Raw genomic sequence first — 18,106 nt, forward strand, 5'->3', positions numbered from 1 at the left:
GGCGAAAAACAACTGCTGAAATGGCCACAAATATTACAAAAAGTTGATCATGTTGTTGTCACATAAAAAAACATTCTTGGTTAAATGTTAATAAGCTAATGGCAATGAGGAAAAACCAAAAGACCACTTGAGCTCTGCTATTCTAAACGTTATTTTATTTTATGTGAAGTGTGCTGTCAAATGCATATAAATTCTGTATTGTGCCTCTAATGACTGCTTGAGTGAGCAGTATTACCACTAATTTGCCTTCTAGGACATTGTGCAATTCACCCTTCAGTGCTGACAGATGGACCACCATTGCTCATGGCACCTCACTGTTTACAAAAAAAAAAAAAAAAGTTGTAGTAGTTGTTCCACATCCAGCCACCGTTGGGCATCGACAATATCAAGTGTCCTTCATCTGCATGTGTTGATTTGAGATGGCAATGAGCAATGTAGTCAGGCTGTCTGGCCGTGTGACCACAGACTGCATCACAATAAAGACACAAATCAAGAAGACTGTTTTTCTTCTTCACAAACGACACTGAGCACATCGGTTACATTGATTTAATAAATTTTAATAAATAAATACAGAAAAATAAGTACATGGCTCCAAGGAGACTAATCCAAAGCAGTAGACAGAACACACCAAAGATGGGGCAGGCTGCAACTGTACAGGAATAAACTCTTCTATATTTAATCTGGTCTTGATAGAAATTTCACGCTTTCAGTGCTGCTGAAATAAGGATAATCAGATTCCACGCTTATTCTATAAGCGGGGGGGGCGTATGATCTCTGGTTGGATACCCAATTTAGCCGTTAAACTAGAAGTGAACACAAATAAGCTGCTCTGCAGGCTACAGGGACATTATATATCTACTGTACAGTAGCTTATTCTACAGCTTTGGCCCTTGTCACTGTACAAAATGTATCTACATTAATCATCGTCGCCTCAAATAAGACATGAGTGGATGTGAATATACACCAAATATACATGTAGTGACTCCTCTACCAATATGTAACCCAGTTCATATTCCTAGATGTACAGTAGGAAGCTACCAAGTACTGTACTGTGTGCAACCAAGGTAACAAGACAACAGCAGTGTCCCGCAAACGCCAAGACACGATATGGAGGTATATGGTGATAAATAACAGTAACAGCATGCACAGCAAGTCACATGGTTCCCATGACGATGAGTGGCAAACGTGCGCATCCCAACCACTCCAAAGTGTTGGTCGCGTCCTAGTTGTAACAACGAAAACTAATACGGCGAGTGATCAACGGATGGAACATTAAAAGGACAGAGAATGATACAATCATCTCAGTCTGAGGCATATTAGAGCGTATAGCATATATTGGAACATATTGTAACAGTCTCTCAGCTTATAATAAGAGGTTTGTAACCAGAGAAGCGGGTTGTGCAAAGGGAAAAGGAACAAGTGCTTTTTTTTTTTTTTTAACTTCCATGAAGCCTTCATTGTAGGCAGCTCATGAGGACAGTCTTCTTCTCTTCCTCAGCGTGGGTGCAGTGTGCTTGCTACACTTACAAAGCCACAAAGTGGCTGCTGATGGACTACACGCAAGCCAATGTGCTGGAGACAAACTGGAGCTTAACGTTGGGTTTGCTGCTCAAGTGTGCACTCGAAAGTCCTCTGTAGTCACACTCAGTCAGCTGCGAGTGTGTGTGTGCGTCATTCAGAGCACATGGCAACAGTTGTATTGAGCCAGTGGGAGGATCTTGGCTTTGTTGTTTGTGGGGATGTTGAAGGCCAACGCTTTCTCACACAGGGGCAGCTGGAAGAGGCGCTCGCGCAGCTTGATGCTATGGCGTTTCCCCGCGGGCTCCATCCTGGCGGCGGCGGCATTGGCGGCTTCGTCCCAGGACCCCGTCGCATTACGCGACTGGGATCTGTCCGTCACAAAGTCGTCCCTGGCGCCCGCGTCCGTCCTCTGCTCTCGTTTCCCTCCGCGGCTTGTCTTTTGTTTCTTGGCTGTTGTGGAGGTGGCGGCTTTGTTGAAGTTGTTGTTTGGTTCCGTCTCTTGGTGGGGGGCTTTCTCGCTCCACCCCTGGCAGCATGGCACGCTCAATGTGGCCTCAGCCTCACACGAGGCGGGGGGCTCCGGTGCGTTACTCACGAGATTGTCTAAGTGACCTACCGGTTGGTATGAAATCACACCTGCGCTTTGCATGCGCTCTATTTCCATGTCTGGTCCATCCTCCTCTTCCTCCAACTTCTCCTCCAGACTAACTCGCTCTTCCTCCCTTTCCTCTTGATCATCCGCACCTTCCAGTGCGATCTCAGTCTCCTTCTGTGGCTCAGTTACAGACAAAGACAACAGTCCTTCACACTCTTTGGCCAGGTTGCTCTCCTCTTCTTCTTCCTCCTCCTCCTCCTCTTCCTCACAGATCTGCAGGAGAGCCGGGAGGTTCTTAGCGACGCGAGGTTCCTCAACCGGTGGCGGGTGAAGCGAGTAGCTTAAGTTGACCTGACGAGGCGCTGGTAAGGACTGCGGCTTGGCAGCGAGCAGGTCGCCGCACTCGACCATTCGGGAGAGCGGCGAGGTCGAGGAGAGGGCCCCCGAGAGCCAGTGGGGAGGGGCCTCTGGGCTGAGCAGCACATTGTCCAGTCCCTGCAACCAGTGGTGAGCCTCAATCTCCTGCAAAGACGCTCGGACGGATGGATCCTTCTGGAGCATCCTGGAGATCAGACTGACAAAGAAAACACAATCAGTCAGAAGGGTGAAAAAAGTGAATAGCTGGTGTCATTCATCCAAAGTGCAGTTTTGCGGGGGCCTGACCAGTTTTTCCAATTAAACAGCAATCTATTCTTGTTTTGTCATGAAACAGTAAATCCTGTCCAGTGTTGGAGTGATTTAGAATGACGTCCTTGCGCTTTTTGTCCACTAGAGAGAGCTCAGAGTCCCTTTAATCCAGTACGTGCAGGGGTCATAATATATACTACAACAATTACTGGGTTATACATTCCCAGTTTCCATTTTGCTCCATCTACTCTAAACTTGATAAAGTAATAAAAATTGCTTAGGGGTAAGCAAAGAATTTCCATACAGAGTGAGAGAGGTATTCATTTTTTTGTTTCGGTTCCGTGGCTGGCAGGCTGTCTTGGACTTCCTGCAGAGTGGGCAGGCTGAGGGAAAGTGAGGGACTTGCTCTGGCATACACTTGCGACTTCCCCGGCGCAAGAGAATGGGAGGGACAGAGGGGCTGTCCACCCGAACACCGGCGCAACACCCGTAGGCATGTCGTGGCTGCCGGTTGGTGTGGTGGTGGGGTTGCTGGTTGGGACATCCTTCTGCCTGCAGTGGCCTGAGGGGGCTTTTTTTCAAAGGTTGTTTTGTTTTTTTGAGCGTGTTTTATGGTGAGCGTTTTATATAGGTCAGTTCATTAGTTATTTTTCATTTTATTTTTTTTAATCAATATCTGTTTATTTTCATGGAAACATGGCTTATTTTTATGATTAATTTGAGTTAAAAAAACAATGGCTGAAATTTTAATTCAGATTAAGGAGACAAAATAATATGATTTTCATAACGTATTTTCCAGACTATAAGCCGCTACTTTTCCCCTAGATTTCGAACCATGCGGCTAATACAAGGGTGCGGCTTTTCTGTGGATTTTTCTTTCACCGGTAGGGGCGCTCTGTCGTTCAGAAAATATGCGAAATAAATCTCCATTTTTTTTCTCTTGGGTCTGCTGTTTTAAAGTTGGCAAAGTTGTTGCCGTGTTAAAAGGCACTGTTTTAACAATCTGATTATGTACCTTTAAGTGCATTCACAGTACATACTCGTTCTGTACATCCAGTAAACAACTATTTTTTTTCAACATAGAAAACTGCGGCTTATAGCCTGGTGCGGCTTGTATATCGTATATTGTGTTCATGTGTCGTGAACTCAAATGAATGTCATTCACATTTGTGGGTGGTCCACACAAGCTCATGAGATCTGTTACGTATATCCTCAAGGTTGTTCTGTTCTACTGAGACGTGCCATCATGTGACCATGTGAGCGCAGATTGTGTTGGATCAGATCTATCCCGCAGTGTTTGTGGTCAAACAACCAACCACTGGGCTGAAAACATTTATACTTACTCAAGTGGAAAATAAATGAAAAGAAGCTTACGTATGCACATCAGTGCTGTATGTCAACAATGTACAGTACTGGACATTCTCATTTCGCTCCTCCCGAAGGGGCATTTGTGAAAACACCACAAATGACAGTTATTGGACCCATTTTAGCAATGTGTATCTTTGCACAGCCTTCACTCTGTTGAACACATGTCTTTTATGTCGCCGACTTATAGGAGAAGAATGTCCATGTCCGAAGGAGGACACAATGTCTTTCACATACATTTGGATTCCCGCATGGTAAATAAGTAATTGATTCATTTAACTTAGGTCTTGTCTTTCTCATGGTTTGTAATCAGAAATGAACACATCTTCACATTGAGGCACAAAAATACTGTCTACATACTGTTACAGGAAAAAAAATATTTGGGTTAATAAAACAATCATTCATTTAGGACCACTTTGGAATAAAACTTTGTTATACATTTGTCATTTGCACTGTACAAACTGCAATGAGTCATGGAAAAACTAAAACTTGTGTTGCTGCCTATTCAAGGCAAGCGACTGCTGAGTGTTTAATGAAGCATGTTTGTGTGCAGCCCAGTTGGAGCTCTAAAATTATTTGCTGAAACTGATGAGATGATTTTACGGTCACTAGCTATTTAACACAGGGTGGCACATATATTCGTTAGAACCTCAGAAGCCATCACTTAAACATGAATACATGTAGTACAAAGATGAGACAGGGTCATTTTTCTTTGGTAGCGGAGAAAGACGACAGTTGACGACATGTTGTGCATGTGTACTCACTGCCTGCAGTGGCCTGAGACATGGTCAGGGATGGAGTAACGACAATCCAGAATCATCACGAGAGTCTCACTGTCGTTGGCCTCTTGGAAGGGAGGAACCCCGCACACTAACATATATAAAATGACGCCAAGAGACCAGATATCTGCAAAACACAAAACCGAATCAATTGGCAGGATGTCACGCAGAAGACAAGGCAAGGCAGCTTTTTTTTTTTTTATATATAGTACATTTCATGCAACAAGTAATTCAATGTGCTGCACATAACATTGAAAAGCATTTACAAACAGAAACAAAAGAATTAAAAACATTTAAAAGCAAAGTATAGACATAATAAGTAGCTTCCTACTATGAATTTACTCTGAAAAAATGAGAAAGGTGAACTTAACATGTGGGTTTAAGATTTTTGGCATACTTGTGACACACCCACAGACAAACATGCATACACACACGCTTTCTGGTGCGGGCAGTGTATGCATTTCCTCTTGTGGTCTCCCTCCCTTTCCTTCCTTTTAACATCCGCATCGTATACACATAGACACACACAAAAACACACACACGCACGCACACGCACACGCACGCAAACACTAACGGCCAGAAAAGAACACTAAGAATGACTTACAGACACACACGCAAACATGCACACACGTCTGCTATGATGTGCTATTTTGAGAATGATCTTTCTTTTTGCTCTTTGTTTTGGTCCTTCCTTCTGCAAATAAGAGTTCATTGCACATGTCCTGCTTGATAGACTTTATGTAGATGATCGGAGTAAAACAGGCAGAATTTTTTTAAAAAGCAGTGATATAATGTGAGTTGTCATGACATTGCCCTTTCAAGGTTACTTTATATGAACCGGAAAATGCAGGAACCAGTCGAGCGTGTCCTTTCCGGTGCAGAGGCTCAGCTTATGAAAGGCTTATAAAAATCATGGTTGGATTTGCTGGTACAGATCAGATCAGATAAAAGTGAATACCTTTCTCCCTTGAGGCGTGTACAAAATAAAATGTTTAATTTCAGCATCTTTAAATATGCAAAAGGGAGGAAAATGATGACGCTCTATGTGGCTGACCGTCACTATCTTTTGTGTCTTCAAGTTTATACAATGAGCCATCAAGGACCATGAACTGTCATAACAACATGATGTAAGAACAGGAATGCACAGAATTGGGTTGTGTCCAAAACTGTGTTTGCAAACAATTCTTCACCTTCAAGAACGAAACGCAGAATGATTTCTGCCGCTGTCCAATACATATTGGCTTACAAGCATGTCGGGCAGGAGATAATAAAAACTAAGGATGAGCGACTACCGATACCAGCGTTAATTTAAGGTGTTTGTGGAGGTTGCCAATACCAGCCAGCAAGACTTGGAAAAAAAAAATACAAAAAGCAAATCTGACATCAAGTAAGTCCTCCTCGGTAGTAGTTGGTCCTATACCGCGGCCAGGGTTGCAGACTGCCCCTAAATGATTACAATATGCCACAAAAATTTAGGACAGTGCAACTAAAATGTTCATCTACCAGTGCAACCAAATGAATTTACAGATTTATTTATACATTTTTTAGAATTACTATTCTTGAATACTTTTTGTTGCTGACAAACATCTGTGTCACACTTCAGTCCATTTCTCAGTAATATTGTGAAAATGAGGAGGACAAACACCATATATCCGGATGGTAAACTGCTATTTTTTTTTCCCACGCTTTGAACCCCAGGGCGATGAATTTGACGTGGTTTATTTATATTTTTTTTACTGATGAGCTTCAAGCAATGTATGTACCCATAGTCAAAGAAATTCCCAAAGATGTCACTGTTTTGAGTTCGCCCTCATGCTAAATATGAAGGCTGTTAGAGACTATTAGCAAAGTGTTGTGTGTGCGAAGTATAACACAACTGTGTAGGAGCAAATATGGAGGGTAAATAAGAAGAAAATAAGCATCTTGAGTTTAATGTGTGCCACCAATGCTGGCAACGGACAACATCACCTGAGTCTTGCCAATATGTAACAAACGGCTTTCCAAAGGCTACACTGCCACGGGCTTCTGTGCACTGCTGCCTGATGAAGCTTGTCAGCGAAATGGCCTCATATGACAAGACAACAAGAGAGAGACTGAGAGCTTCTGGGATGCTATTGTGTAACTAACTACATTTGACATTGTTTGGGGTGGAGGGAATCCCCTACTAGTGTTCAGGTAAATACCTTTTCTTTTTTTTTGTGACCTCTTTTTTCGCAAAAACCCCACGTGAAACATGTGGCTATTAATATATGTACAAATGTGTGTTATGGCTAAATGTAGCTGTTGCAGTTTTTAATCAAGTGTGTTTTATAGTCCGGGAATTACGGCAGTTAGTTTGCAAGTCAATTGTGAGTTTTGGCCCATAAATCTTCTAATTGTGCCCCTAAAATTTAAGTCTGGGGCTCCCCTTACTGCACTTCTAGTATAAAAGTTAGTTTTGAGTTTGTCACGTCAGTGAATCATCATCAGCGTAATAAAGGTCTTTGTTCACATTTTATTTAGTCATTGTGTTCAGTGAACGTTTATAAATCAAAAGAGCTAGAGGCGTCAGTCCTCGGTTTTAGTGAGTACTCAAGAGTGAAATTTGTGCTCGTTTTGGTAAAAAAAAAAATGGTATGGAACATCCCTAACCAAAATACCATGTAGCGGCCGTGTTCCTAATCAACGACCTGCACTCAAATTCACAGTCAACGATACATTCATTTGATTTTAATGTACTGATATGAAAATAGAAAACACAGTGGGTGACTCATTTCCACACACCAGCACACTGAACACTCCCGTGTGCAATAAAAACACAGCCATTGTCTGCCATTACTGTCCAAACAAGCATGCTCAGTCATCGGCGCACAATGTACACAGTCACGCTCGTCTCTGTTTAGAGAACACTTATGCAACAGGGAGGAGAAGCCACCGAGTACTGTCCTTTTCCCAGCTCGCAAGGAAATATCACGCATACACACTGCCGCCGCCATTAGTGGCCTGCTGACTACTCACACAACGAATAAACTGATAGGATCCTTATTTTCAATAGTACAAATAGCTATCAATACTCGGATTGGACTGTGTTTCAGTGCCCATTGGCTTATCTACAAATCATGTTTACCGCATTATGCAGTATTTCTGCCATAGTGCAACTTGCCATTGATAGACACTGCCTAATAATAGTCCCTTGTCTTTCAACTTTTGAGCATATCTGTCCGAGACAGACTTGCACACTAAGTTACAAATTTTGCACCACGAGATCAACTTGAGGACATTCAGCTACACAGTAGGTGCTAGAATTACAACGCTATGAAAGGCAAATTTGTTGGGATTTCTTGCGGGCAATTGCTGTCACAAAAAAGACTGAATGAGAATCGTCGAATTTAACTCATTTACGACCAGCCCGGGGGAAACGAATGCACTTTTTGACTTCTATATCCGTCAATGGCAGTGAATGAGTTCATTGGAAAAAAACATCGGACCGCTGAAAAGAATCCAGGGTAAAGTCAGAGAACAAAACGCTGAGCAGGATATTATTTTCCTTCACTGCATCTTTCATCCAAGGACTTACTGTGTCTGTCTGTATCACAGCTATAACATGTGGATCTAGTCGTAAAACTTGACAACTTTCTACCAGCAAGGAAGCTTAATCATCGTCAGATCATTACGTTCTTGGTGGAACGCAATGCGGATCACCAGGTCCTACTTTACCATTCTCATAACCGCTGGTTAAGTTTGGGAAAAGTGTTTCAGTGGATCTTAAAATCCAAGATGATGTTATTCTCCAGACAAATGTCAAACAAATCTTTTGCTCATTTTCCCACATTAGAATGAGGCCACCCAAAACACGATTAAAAACTGCAAATCACTGCAAAACCTGCACACTGCTGTTGGTTCGCTGATTTAAGAAAATAAAATGACAATTCACTTTAGCTGGTGTACGGGCTCCTGTCACAAGACCCTAAAAAAGCACCAGAGGAGCTGCAAGTGGAACAGATTGATCTCCAGGCCGACTCTGCCTCAAAGGAGAAGTTAGTCTCTTAAACTCAATTGACTTTTATGCTTCAATTAACAAAGAAACATTTTCGAAGCTCCGGAGGACACCACAGAAGATGCTGATGTTGCTCGGCTCAACCTTTTGTGTGTGGGCAGACACTCAGCATCATGAACATCAACAAGGACCGTCACAGATTCGAGTTAACTAACCAACACCTCAGATCTACAGATCTAGCGAGAATTGTCATAATTCTAACTCCAGACTTTGACGCAGATTTTTATTATGTTATGAAAAAAAATGTAAGTTAAGTGTCAAAGTGCTCTTTTAATTAATTTACGCACAGCAGCGGGAACAGAAAATGAGGAGTGAACAAATGTTCAACGTGTATTTTGTTAGGTAAATTAGGTCTTTGAAACAATGTGACTTTCGCAAATATGGATGCCGACATGGCTGTATTTTCAATTCATTTTTTGGGGGCGGGGCGTGAATATTGTGGAAAAACCCGCAGAACACTGAAGCGCAAAATGTCGAGAGAACACTGTTTAGGGTATTAAGATGAAGGCAAATGAAGCATTAATTAACACGAAAGAGTTTATTTCTCTTCTACAATTACAGGTTTACATTTACTAAATACAACATAATCCTGCCACACATATGTGGCGTAAACATATATGAATGTAATACTATACTGTCGAACAACCTGAAGCGCAGATTAGAAATCGAAAGGAAACAAATAGGTCATGTTTCATTTTGCATGAAACATGAAAAGTAAACAAGTGGTCTGCGCTTCCTAAACACTAAATTTATCCACTGTAAATCGATAAATACGATATACAAAATAAAAAATAAAATGTAGCCAACTCCAGTCAGTAACGTCAATGTGGTAAAGTGTGGGGAAATTAAGATTATACCTGATTGTATCACAAAACATTTTCCCATTTTCAAAACCCTGTAGCAAGCGGTGGAGGCGAGACTTCATCGATTAAATGACGAGTAATGATAAGCAATAATCATTTTGTATATCTATTGCAGCTTTTGCGATGAGTAAATTGTGTTTCATCAACTCACAATGATATTGCAAATGTAATTCATCTGAAAGGCTGACAGCGATGGAGCAAGGAACTCTGCCGCACACGCTCGTTTGTTAATTTTAGTGCTGTGTTTTAGTGTTTGGGGCCAATGGAAAAGCAGCAACTATATCACTTTCCATTCACTGACAGATTTAGTGCTTATATTACTAACAGCCTCAGTATCATAACAATGACAACACAATAATGGAAATTAAAAAAAGATCAAAGGCATCGACTACGGCACAACCATTTTAGGCTACACTTACTCTGTGGACAGTACTGGGCAAAGCAATGTTTATCTTTGTCAATGACAGAAAGCCTTGTTCACTAACTTGCGTCTTTTGCTCATCATCATCATCACCTGTTTTCTTTAGCGCTTACATACAGGGACAAAGATGGCACGAGTCCAAGGTAGGATACGTACCGGACTGATTCCATGTCAATCACACATTCTCACTCACATTCACAATATTCAAGTGGAAATGTTTTTTTTTTTACTTTTTGCTGTGAGGCAACCATGCTAAAAGCTCATTCCTCTGCTATTACAAGCGCACAAGATATTTAAACGAGTGCTCTCAAGCTGCCAAGCATGTTTTTGGAATGTGGGAGGAAACCGGAGTACCCGGAGAAAACCCATGCAGGCATGGGGAGAACATGCAAACTCCACACAGGGAGGGTTGGAGCCAGAATCAAACCCACGGCCTCTGCACTGTGAGGCCATCGTGCTAACTGACTTGTGAGCGGGCAGCATGGGATCGGTTCCCACTCACTGATGGTGTCTGTGTGCCTTTCGCCCGTAGTCAGCTAGGATAGGATCCAGCACCCCTGCGACCCAATGCAGGATGAGTGGTGTGGATGGTGAAATTATAAATATATATATATATATATATATATATATATATATATATATTTATATTTAATCATAATTAATCACATTTTTTCATTGTTAACTCGTAGTTATTCGCACATTTTATTCATTGTAAAAAAAAAATCCCTATATCTTTTGTCCCAATATTTTATTGAATTGTAATACCTTTAAAATATGAGAATTGATTTTTTTTTGTTTTTATGCAAATACCTCTTTTTTTATTGAAAAAATAAAGCATTGGATTCGACTCACACAAACAAAGCCACACAAAACAGCATCTCAACAACCTTTCTAAGGGATCAAATTGGAGTAATATAAAAAATGTAAAATACCAACACAGTGCAATGCAAACACGCAGTGGCCACCCACTTAGCTATGGCTGCGGCGAGTCTCTTTTTAGTTGATCCACCGGTTTCTGTCGCGAATTATCCATGGATGCCTGGGTTTGACAAGGGGCTGGAGAATTGGCATCAGCGGTGTGCTTGGCCATCAAATGGTATTTTAAACTGAACGTGCTCCGACGGGGAGTTCAGTTCACAATGGCAAGACACACAAATGACTTCACTCTTATCAATGACACCATTAGGTAACTTTTTTTAAAAAAAATTGCCGTTCAGAATTGAATTTGTGTCATTTTTACCGCTGGCCATAATGATTTAGTTCTATAAAACGGCCAAAACTCCGCACAATCCTAAATTTCACGTGCTTGATGTTTTTTCCGGTCTCGCAAGATCCGGTAAGGTGTTGGAGTTTTTCCAGCGTCAGCGCTACGTCATAGGACTACGTTGTTTATTAGGCCAAGATGAGTCTTAATTGCTCATTAAAAAAATTGACGCCATTAAAAGGGAGTTGGATTAATCCCATCAATAACGCGTTTTTTCTCACACCTCTAACACAGATGACAGGACTACATTCGTAAAGATATGTTCTGAATTAAACAGCACCCCTTTGAATATGTGCGTAAAGACTGCTTTAACAGTCATCTCAGAGGAAATCATTGGTAGAGCTCTCACTTGTGATTAGCATTTAAGGTATGCATTTTGATAAAAGGGACCATTGCGGCTCGCCCTGAGGACCTAGCAATTGAATGTACAGGTGGACAATATGTGATGCAAGTCGCGTCTGCTCGCAAAAGTCACTCATTTCGATGTTCAAATAGTGGCGTGAAAACTCAAAGATGCACGACTTTTGGGATATTACCAGTTGTTTTTACACTTGCATGACAGTGGAAAATGCGACTGGAAAAAAATGCCTGTTGTTTATAAAAGTTTAATAATGGCTGGAATGCATTCTTGTTTGAGTCATTGATAGTGTAGTGGTTTTTGAGTACCTGCCTGACAGGCACCGTGGTTTCAGTTCCCAATAGGTGACAGTGTGGAAGTGTGTGTGAATAGTTGTCTGTCTCTACATGAAGGCTGTGATTGACAGTGAGCTCATTCTAAGGTGCAGTCTACCTCATGCCTGAAACTCAGTGGAATATTTTACAGCTCCCCAAATAAGCATTAATAAAAATGGATGAATGGATTGTTTCCTATTAAAAAAATGTGTTTCTAAATCTAAAGAAACTACTAGCGTCAGATTGTGTTTGACTTCACACATTTTAAGTATCTGCAACAGGTTTATAATAGCGTTTAATTCTAATTTTTAAATTAATTATTATATTTCATATATACACATATATACACATATATATATATATATATATACACACACATATATATATACACACACACATATATATATATATATATATATATATATATATATATATATATATATATATATATATATGTGTGTGTGTAAGATTTTAGAACAAGTTCGTGGGTTTTTATTTTTTGGAAAATGCTTTGTTCAGGTTTAGTTTTTAAATACACCGGTATATATTAAGTATTTGAGTCCAACATAAAAGGTCACAGTAAGTATTGTGTAATAAAGTAAACTACAATTATCAAACAACTGTTCAACCTTCCTTCTTCTATAATAATAAACCCCAAAAGCTCGAGTATAAAATTAACTGACAGATGAAAACAAAGGACATTTTATCGATGATTACAATTAGTTTTATTTAGTTTTCATTATTTTTAGAAGCAATATACCGCTTCTATTTTAAATCCTTGTCAACAATATTTGTTAAATTTTAATTTCAGTTATTTCATTAACTACAATAATCCTGATGTGCAAATGGTTGTAGACCATTACGCAGGAAAACATCACCTTCCTATCTGAAGCAGACTTATTTCGGTTCTGTCTGCAGCTTCTACGATATATACATATCTTGGAGTCAATGAATGTTGTAATGTACATCCATCTATCCATTTTCGACCATGGGTGAGGCTTGAGAACAACTTCCACAGCAGACACACGACATAGAAGAAAGGCGCAACCTTCAGATTTGAACCTAAAACCTGATTAATTCGCTTCAGAGGACATTATACCAAAAAACATCAAGGACATCCATTTCCTGTTCCCAAAATGTGCCAACGAGTACAATAAAATCCTTCCACAAATGAGAAACACAGAGAAAGCACACACTCACACTTCCTGCAGTGTTTGGCTCTACTGCAGAACGTGCCCAGTTGACTGGCTTGCTTAGACTGACCCAGATACGCACGCTAATCCCTTGCAGAGACACACACACACACACACTCACCCCAGACATGTTACACACAACCACACAAGCAGATGAATGTGAAAGGACAAATAGTACGAGGACTCCCGATTTAGGACATGAGGCATTGAGAAGGAACACGTCGACGCAAGGTCAAGGGAGCGTTAAAAAACACTCTTACAGACACAGTGACCGAGAGGAAGTGTGACATGCTCATGTTAACATAAAAAAAATGAAATTGAAATCCATCCTATTCTTGACCAACACATCACCAAATTCTCTATTATCTATTTTCCTGGAGCGAATGTTGCACCCTTCTGCTGTATCACATTCACACAGTAGTGCTAAAATTCTACTTAGTGATCAGCAGGCAGTCTCTGTGATGTGTGATTTTTCAGTTCTTTGTTCAAAAAAAAAAAAAATACATTGACTATTAATTAAAGGTCTTAGAAATATGTCAGTCAAAATACAAAAAGGATCACAAATTATAGCACACTTAACATTTTTGAAACACCGGTTCAAGTTGCATTGTTATGTGGGGCTGTGATTCAGTCGAATGCAAAGTGACAACTTCTCTGTCACCTCATCAGTGCAGCACTAATATTTGTTGTTCAAAGCGCAAGATAAAGAATACATGACTGAGTACTGTTTTATTGTCTGTTTACATCTATTGCTGCGCTGTTTGTGTTCGAGCCACTGCTTGACGAAGGGTCAGTGCATCGCAACATAGATGCTATTCAATGATAATATTAAGCTCACACACTAAAATAATATACAATGTGTAATTCTCAGTTTCATGTTGAGTTTGAAAGTTAACCTCAACTTGGTGTGCCAATAAACACCTTGAAGACTCTTTTTGGAATAATTTTTCACTCGTATCTGCCAAGCTGCAAAACAAAAAATGAAAAGAGTATGGTATCCTCAAATGAGTCTTACCCACAGCTGGAGCATCATACTCTTCTCCCAGCAGAATCTCAGGTGCAGAATACGCCAGGGAGCCACAGCTGGTGGCCAACATGGTCCCAGGTTTGAATAAGTTACTGAAGCCAAAGTCTGTCAGTTTTACTGCCCCTTGTTGTGGAAAGAAGACCACATTCTCTGGCTTTAGGTCTCGGTGCACCACGTGGAGTTCGTGGCAGTACGCCACGGCGCGCACAATCTGGGCAAAATGGCGTTTGGCAGTGCCCTCAGCAACACCTGTCTCATGGCGAAGGATGTAGTCGTACAGATCGCCTCCCTCTGCCAGCTCCATGACCAGGTAAAGGGTGGTGGGTGTGTCGATGACCTCATAAAGCCGAACCACGTTGGGATGTTGCACCCGCCTCATACATCTGAAAAGAATAAAGATAACACTTTGAGCTCATCTCATGTCTCTTAATTGCAAGGTTCCGAGCTCCGAGCTCCTCAAAATATCGGAAAGGAAAAAGGAAAAGAAAAATTGATTGAAATCGATCAGAGCATAAAGTGCACATTTGTGGTGATGGTAAAACATATGATGTGCAGATGCTGTATTTGTGACACGCACATTTGTGACACGCATAAATGACATGACATCATCTTTAGTAGACGTCTAAATGAAATGGCAGCGAGGCGTGATCGTCTCATTAATCCAAAACATTTATAACTCTTCGATGGAAACTCTGGTGGGAGGTGCTAACACGTTAACAGGCATCCACGGTTTATATGAAGATAGCAGAAGCTTTCTCTACCTGACTTCCTGTAAGAGGTGGCTTGTTGCCATGACATCAAGTTTGGTCTTGTCAATCATTTTGATAGCAACCAGCTGCCCAGTGTTGACATGCCGAGCCAGTTTGACCACTGCATAGTGGCCCCTTCCCAAGGTCCGACCCACATGGTACAGTCCGTTGAGATTCAAGCGGTCTGATTTGAGATGTTCTTCTTGGGCCGGGACGTTTTCGCCACACTCCATGTTGACATCAAAAAGGGTTAAATGGATGTAGCACCTTGGAGGTTGTAGGGAGAGGGGCTTGCTTGGTAAAAATCCTCCTTACTGCAAGGGGGTTGCCTAGTAAAGCAAAAAAAAAAAGATGATGAAAAACTTTGTTTTTCCAATTTTGCAATAAGACACGGCATATTTAACAAAGAGTTTAAAACCAAATGTCAGAAATTTTAAGTTATCTTTATGGTCCAAAGCCAGGCAACCACATTTACACCATCACTGAGTGGAAACTTAACCACTGCTGATGAAAATTACACATTCAAATGTTGGCATCGCCTTTTCTTAAACAGTGAAGATCTGAAGGAATTAAAATGTTTTTTTTTTTTAAATATAGTGCATTACAATAAAAAGTATTTAAACAAGGATTCAATAGATTTTGCTGGAAACTAATCCAATAATACTTAGACTGCTTGCTAGGTCCCTTTTTTTTCCCCAATTCGCAAGGATTTCTTTTTTTTTTTTTTTTTTTTAATAATCACTTAGAACAGGGGTCACCAAATCTGGACCTCGAGAGGACCTATCCCTAAGTGTTTTAGATGTTCCCCTTCTCCAACACACATTTTTCAAACTATCAGCTCATCAGCAAGTAGTGCAGAAGCCTGATAACAATCCTGATCATTTGAATCAGGTGTGCTCTAAGAAGGTGAAAAATCTAAAACGTGTTATAGGGGCCCTCTTAGACTGGAGTTGCTGACCTCTGACGCAGAATATGTGCTGTCTATGTGATTCAGTATTCATATATCAGACATGGGTAACTGTAGTTTTGTGGTTTGCCCCAATGTTTTTTGTCATTATGTCAAAAAAAGAAAATACTTACATGGTGCCATGTATTTAATAATATTCCACTGAACACAATTCAAATAAGAGTTGACATAATGAACAGTAGTAAATAGGCTGCACTTTAGGGGGAAAATAATTAATTTACAGATTGTATTGATAATTAAATGCAATAAATGTTTACATATTGTTTCATGAAACATGACGTGATAAAGCCACAATTATGTTTGAATTATTGTTATAATTTGACTTCCCACACTTTGTGAAGTTGTTGTAGTGAAGGCTTAAAAGACTACAAATCAAAATGTTTAGCCAGATCACAACTCTGAGCTAGGTTAAAAACTAAATGCCTTTCATATTAATTCATGCTAAGCAAATTATTTCAACATGAGCCTAATCTATAAAACCAAAACATCTCTGTATCTGGTAATGTTTATCGTAATACAAAATAATGTATTACTTATGTTTGTTCAAAAAAAGATAGGCAGAGAGGACCTTGAGAAAATGATCACATAAGAAATCGCAATCGGAAAATTGAGGGGAAAGGGTCGCAGTTTGATTATTTTTTTTGTCGGAAACATGTCTTGCTATTGAGTCCAACATTTTCCATTGTCTCGTGTGGAATGACGGAACAATGTTGCGCTTTCTCAAATTACACTCACCCAGCACAAATGGCACTCCTGATCAATATTGTAAGAGGAAACCTTAATGTATGCTTGCCCGAGCGTCTGCGTGAACTCCCATGTCAGTTCGACCAAAAATGTTTACGCGGATGATGTCATCATCAGATCTTCCCAAGGGTAGCGAGTCCATCTGACATCACCATCCGTCATTCTTCTGTTCAGCGCTATTTTCTTTCACACGCAAACCTCTCATCATCGCTCTCCATCCTCCTCATCACCAGCACATCACAACCCGGCAGCTTCACTCTTGTTTACATGTGGCGAAAGCTGCCAACAGGCTCAATGGAGGCCTCGTCGCGTTAATAGGCGCAGTATTAATCGTGTCTGGTCGTGGTGTCGCCGAGGGAGCTGCCAACTGTGGTGTCGCGGCCAGCTGTTCGTTTACTTGGCCGGCCCACAACTGCAGTCCCGACTTGGCACATCCGCCATCCTGCTAGCTGGCTCCCTTTCCGCCTGACCAACGAACGCGGCACTAGCGAAAGACGCCACGACTGAATTTACAGAACGACACTGTCAAACTTACCGTCGGCGTTAACATCTCGGGACACACAACCCGCGGGGGGTCCGACTCGCTGTCACCGCCGAACTTAAAAACGAAGAACGTCGTCGACGACGGTTCCTCCGCTTCCTTCCCTCAGCTCCATGTTGTCTTCGCGTGCACACTAAACACTCCCCTCCTCACTGGAATGGAGAACCAAAGTGAAGGCGAGAGAGAGAGAAAGGAGGAGGGGGTAGAGCGAGAGAAATCTAAAACCTTTTCAACAATTATTTGATATCCACCTCGTAATACGTTCTCTGTCCTCTGTAAGACAATTCCATGCGCTAAATCAACTACCCCCACTGGTATAGTGCCACTTTGGCCGACTTGTTCCCAACAACTAGTATGCTACTGTGCTTCACAAATAACTGTATTTGAACTGACGACGACGCATATTTTCGGAACTCTGGGTGACACTTTTTTTTATCATCGTTATCCGATAAATACTAATGAATGAACACTCATTTGAGCATGTATTCAAAATGCCTGATAGCCACCTAAAAGTATCAAGCCGGATGGTCTACTTTTTCAAAAAGCTCAGTTTATGTATTTTTTTTTTATCAGGCAAATCATTTTAGCTTGCATTTTAAATTCGACCAATTTGTTGTAGAGAAATCAATACATGTCTGACATGTCTTGTCTGCTTTCTTTAATAAGTCACCAAGATATAGACATGCAATGCTTTCTGCGAGGCTTTTCATTAGATAAATAATTCGTTGATCATTATATATTA

General features: G+C 40.9%; 1 protein-coding gene across 1 annotated transcript; it reads right to left on the reverse strand.

Moving 5' to 3' along the window:
- Positions 1-536: 536 nt before the first annotated feature.
- Positions 537-17,554, reverse strand: snrkb (SNF related kinase b). Its single transcript, XM_088298160.1, has 5 exons — positions 17,359-17,554; positions 15,125-15,441; positions 14,352-14,746; positions 4,873-5,014; positions 537-2,690 (listed from the first exon to the last, which is right to left on the reverse strand). The coding sequence occupies exons 2-5, from the start codon at positions 15,343-15,345 to the stop codon at positions 1,676-1,678; spliced, it is 1,773 nt and encodes a 590-aa protein (XP_088154286.1). The 5' UTR covers positions 15,346-15,441; positions 17,359-17,554; the 3' UTR covers positions 537-1,675.
- Positions 17,555-18,106: the final 552 nt, after the last annotated feature.

The sequence above is a fragment of the Idiotropiscis lumnitzeri genome, chromosome 6 (assembly GCF_059441095.1).
Source record: "Idiotropiscis lumnitzeri isolate Australia: NSW breed Sydney's pygmy pipehorse chromosome 6, RoL_Ilum_1.0, whole genome shotgun sequence".
NCBI lineage: Eukaryota > Metazoa > Chordata > Actinopteri > Syngnathiformes > Syngnathidae > Idiotropiscis > Idiotropiscis lumnitzeri.

Coding starts and splice junctions, on each gene's coding strand:
- snrkb (XM_088298160.1), bottom strand. CDS start 15,345: ATGGAGTGTGGCGAAAACGTCCCGGCCCAAGAAGAACATCTCAAATCA. Junction 14,747..15,124: donor CACCTCTTACAGGAAGTCAG/GTAGAGAAAGCT, acceptor TATTCTTTTCAG/ATGTATGAGGCGGGTGCAAC. Junction 2,691..4,872: donor GTCTCAGGCCACTGCAGGCA/GTGAGTACACAT, acceptor TTTCTTTGTCAG/TCTGATCTCCAGGATGCTCC.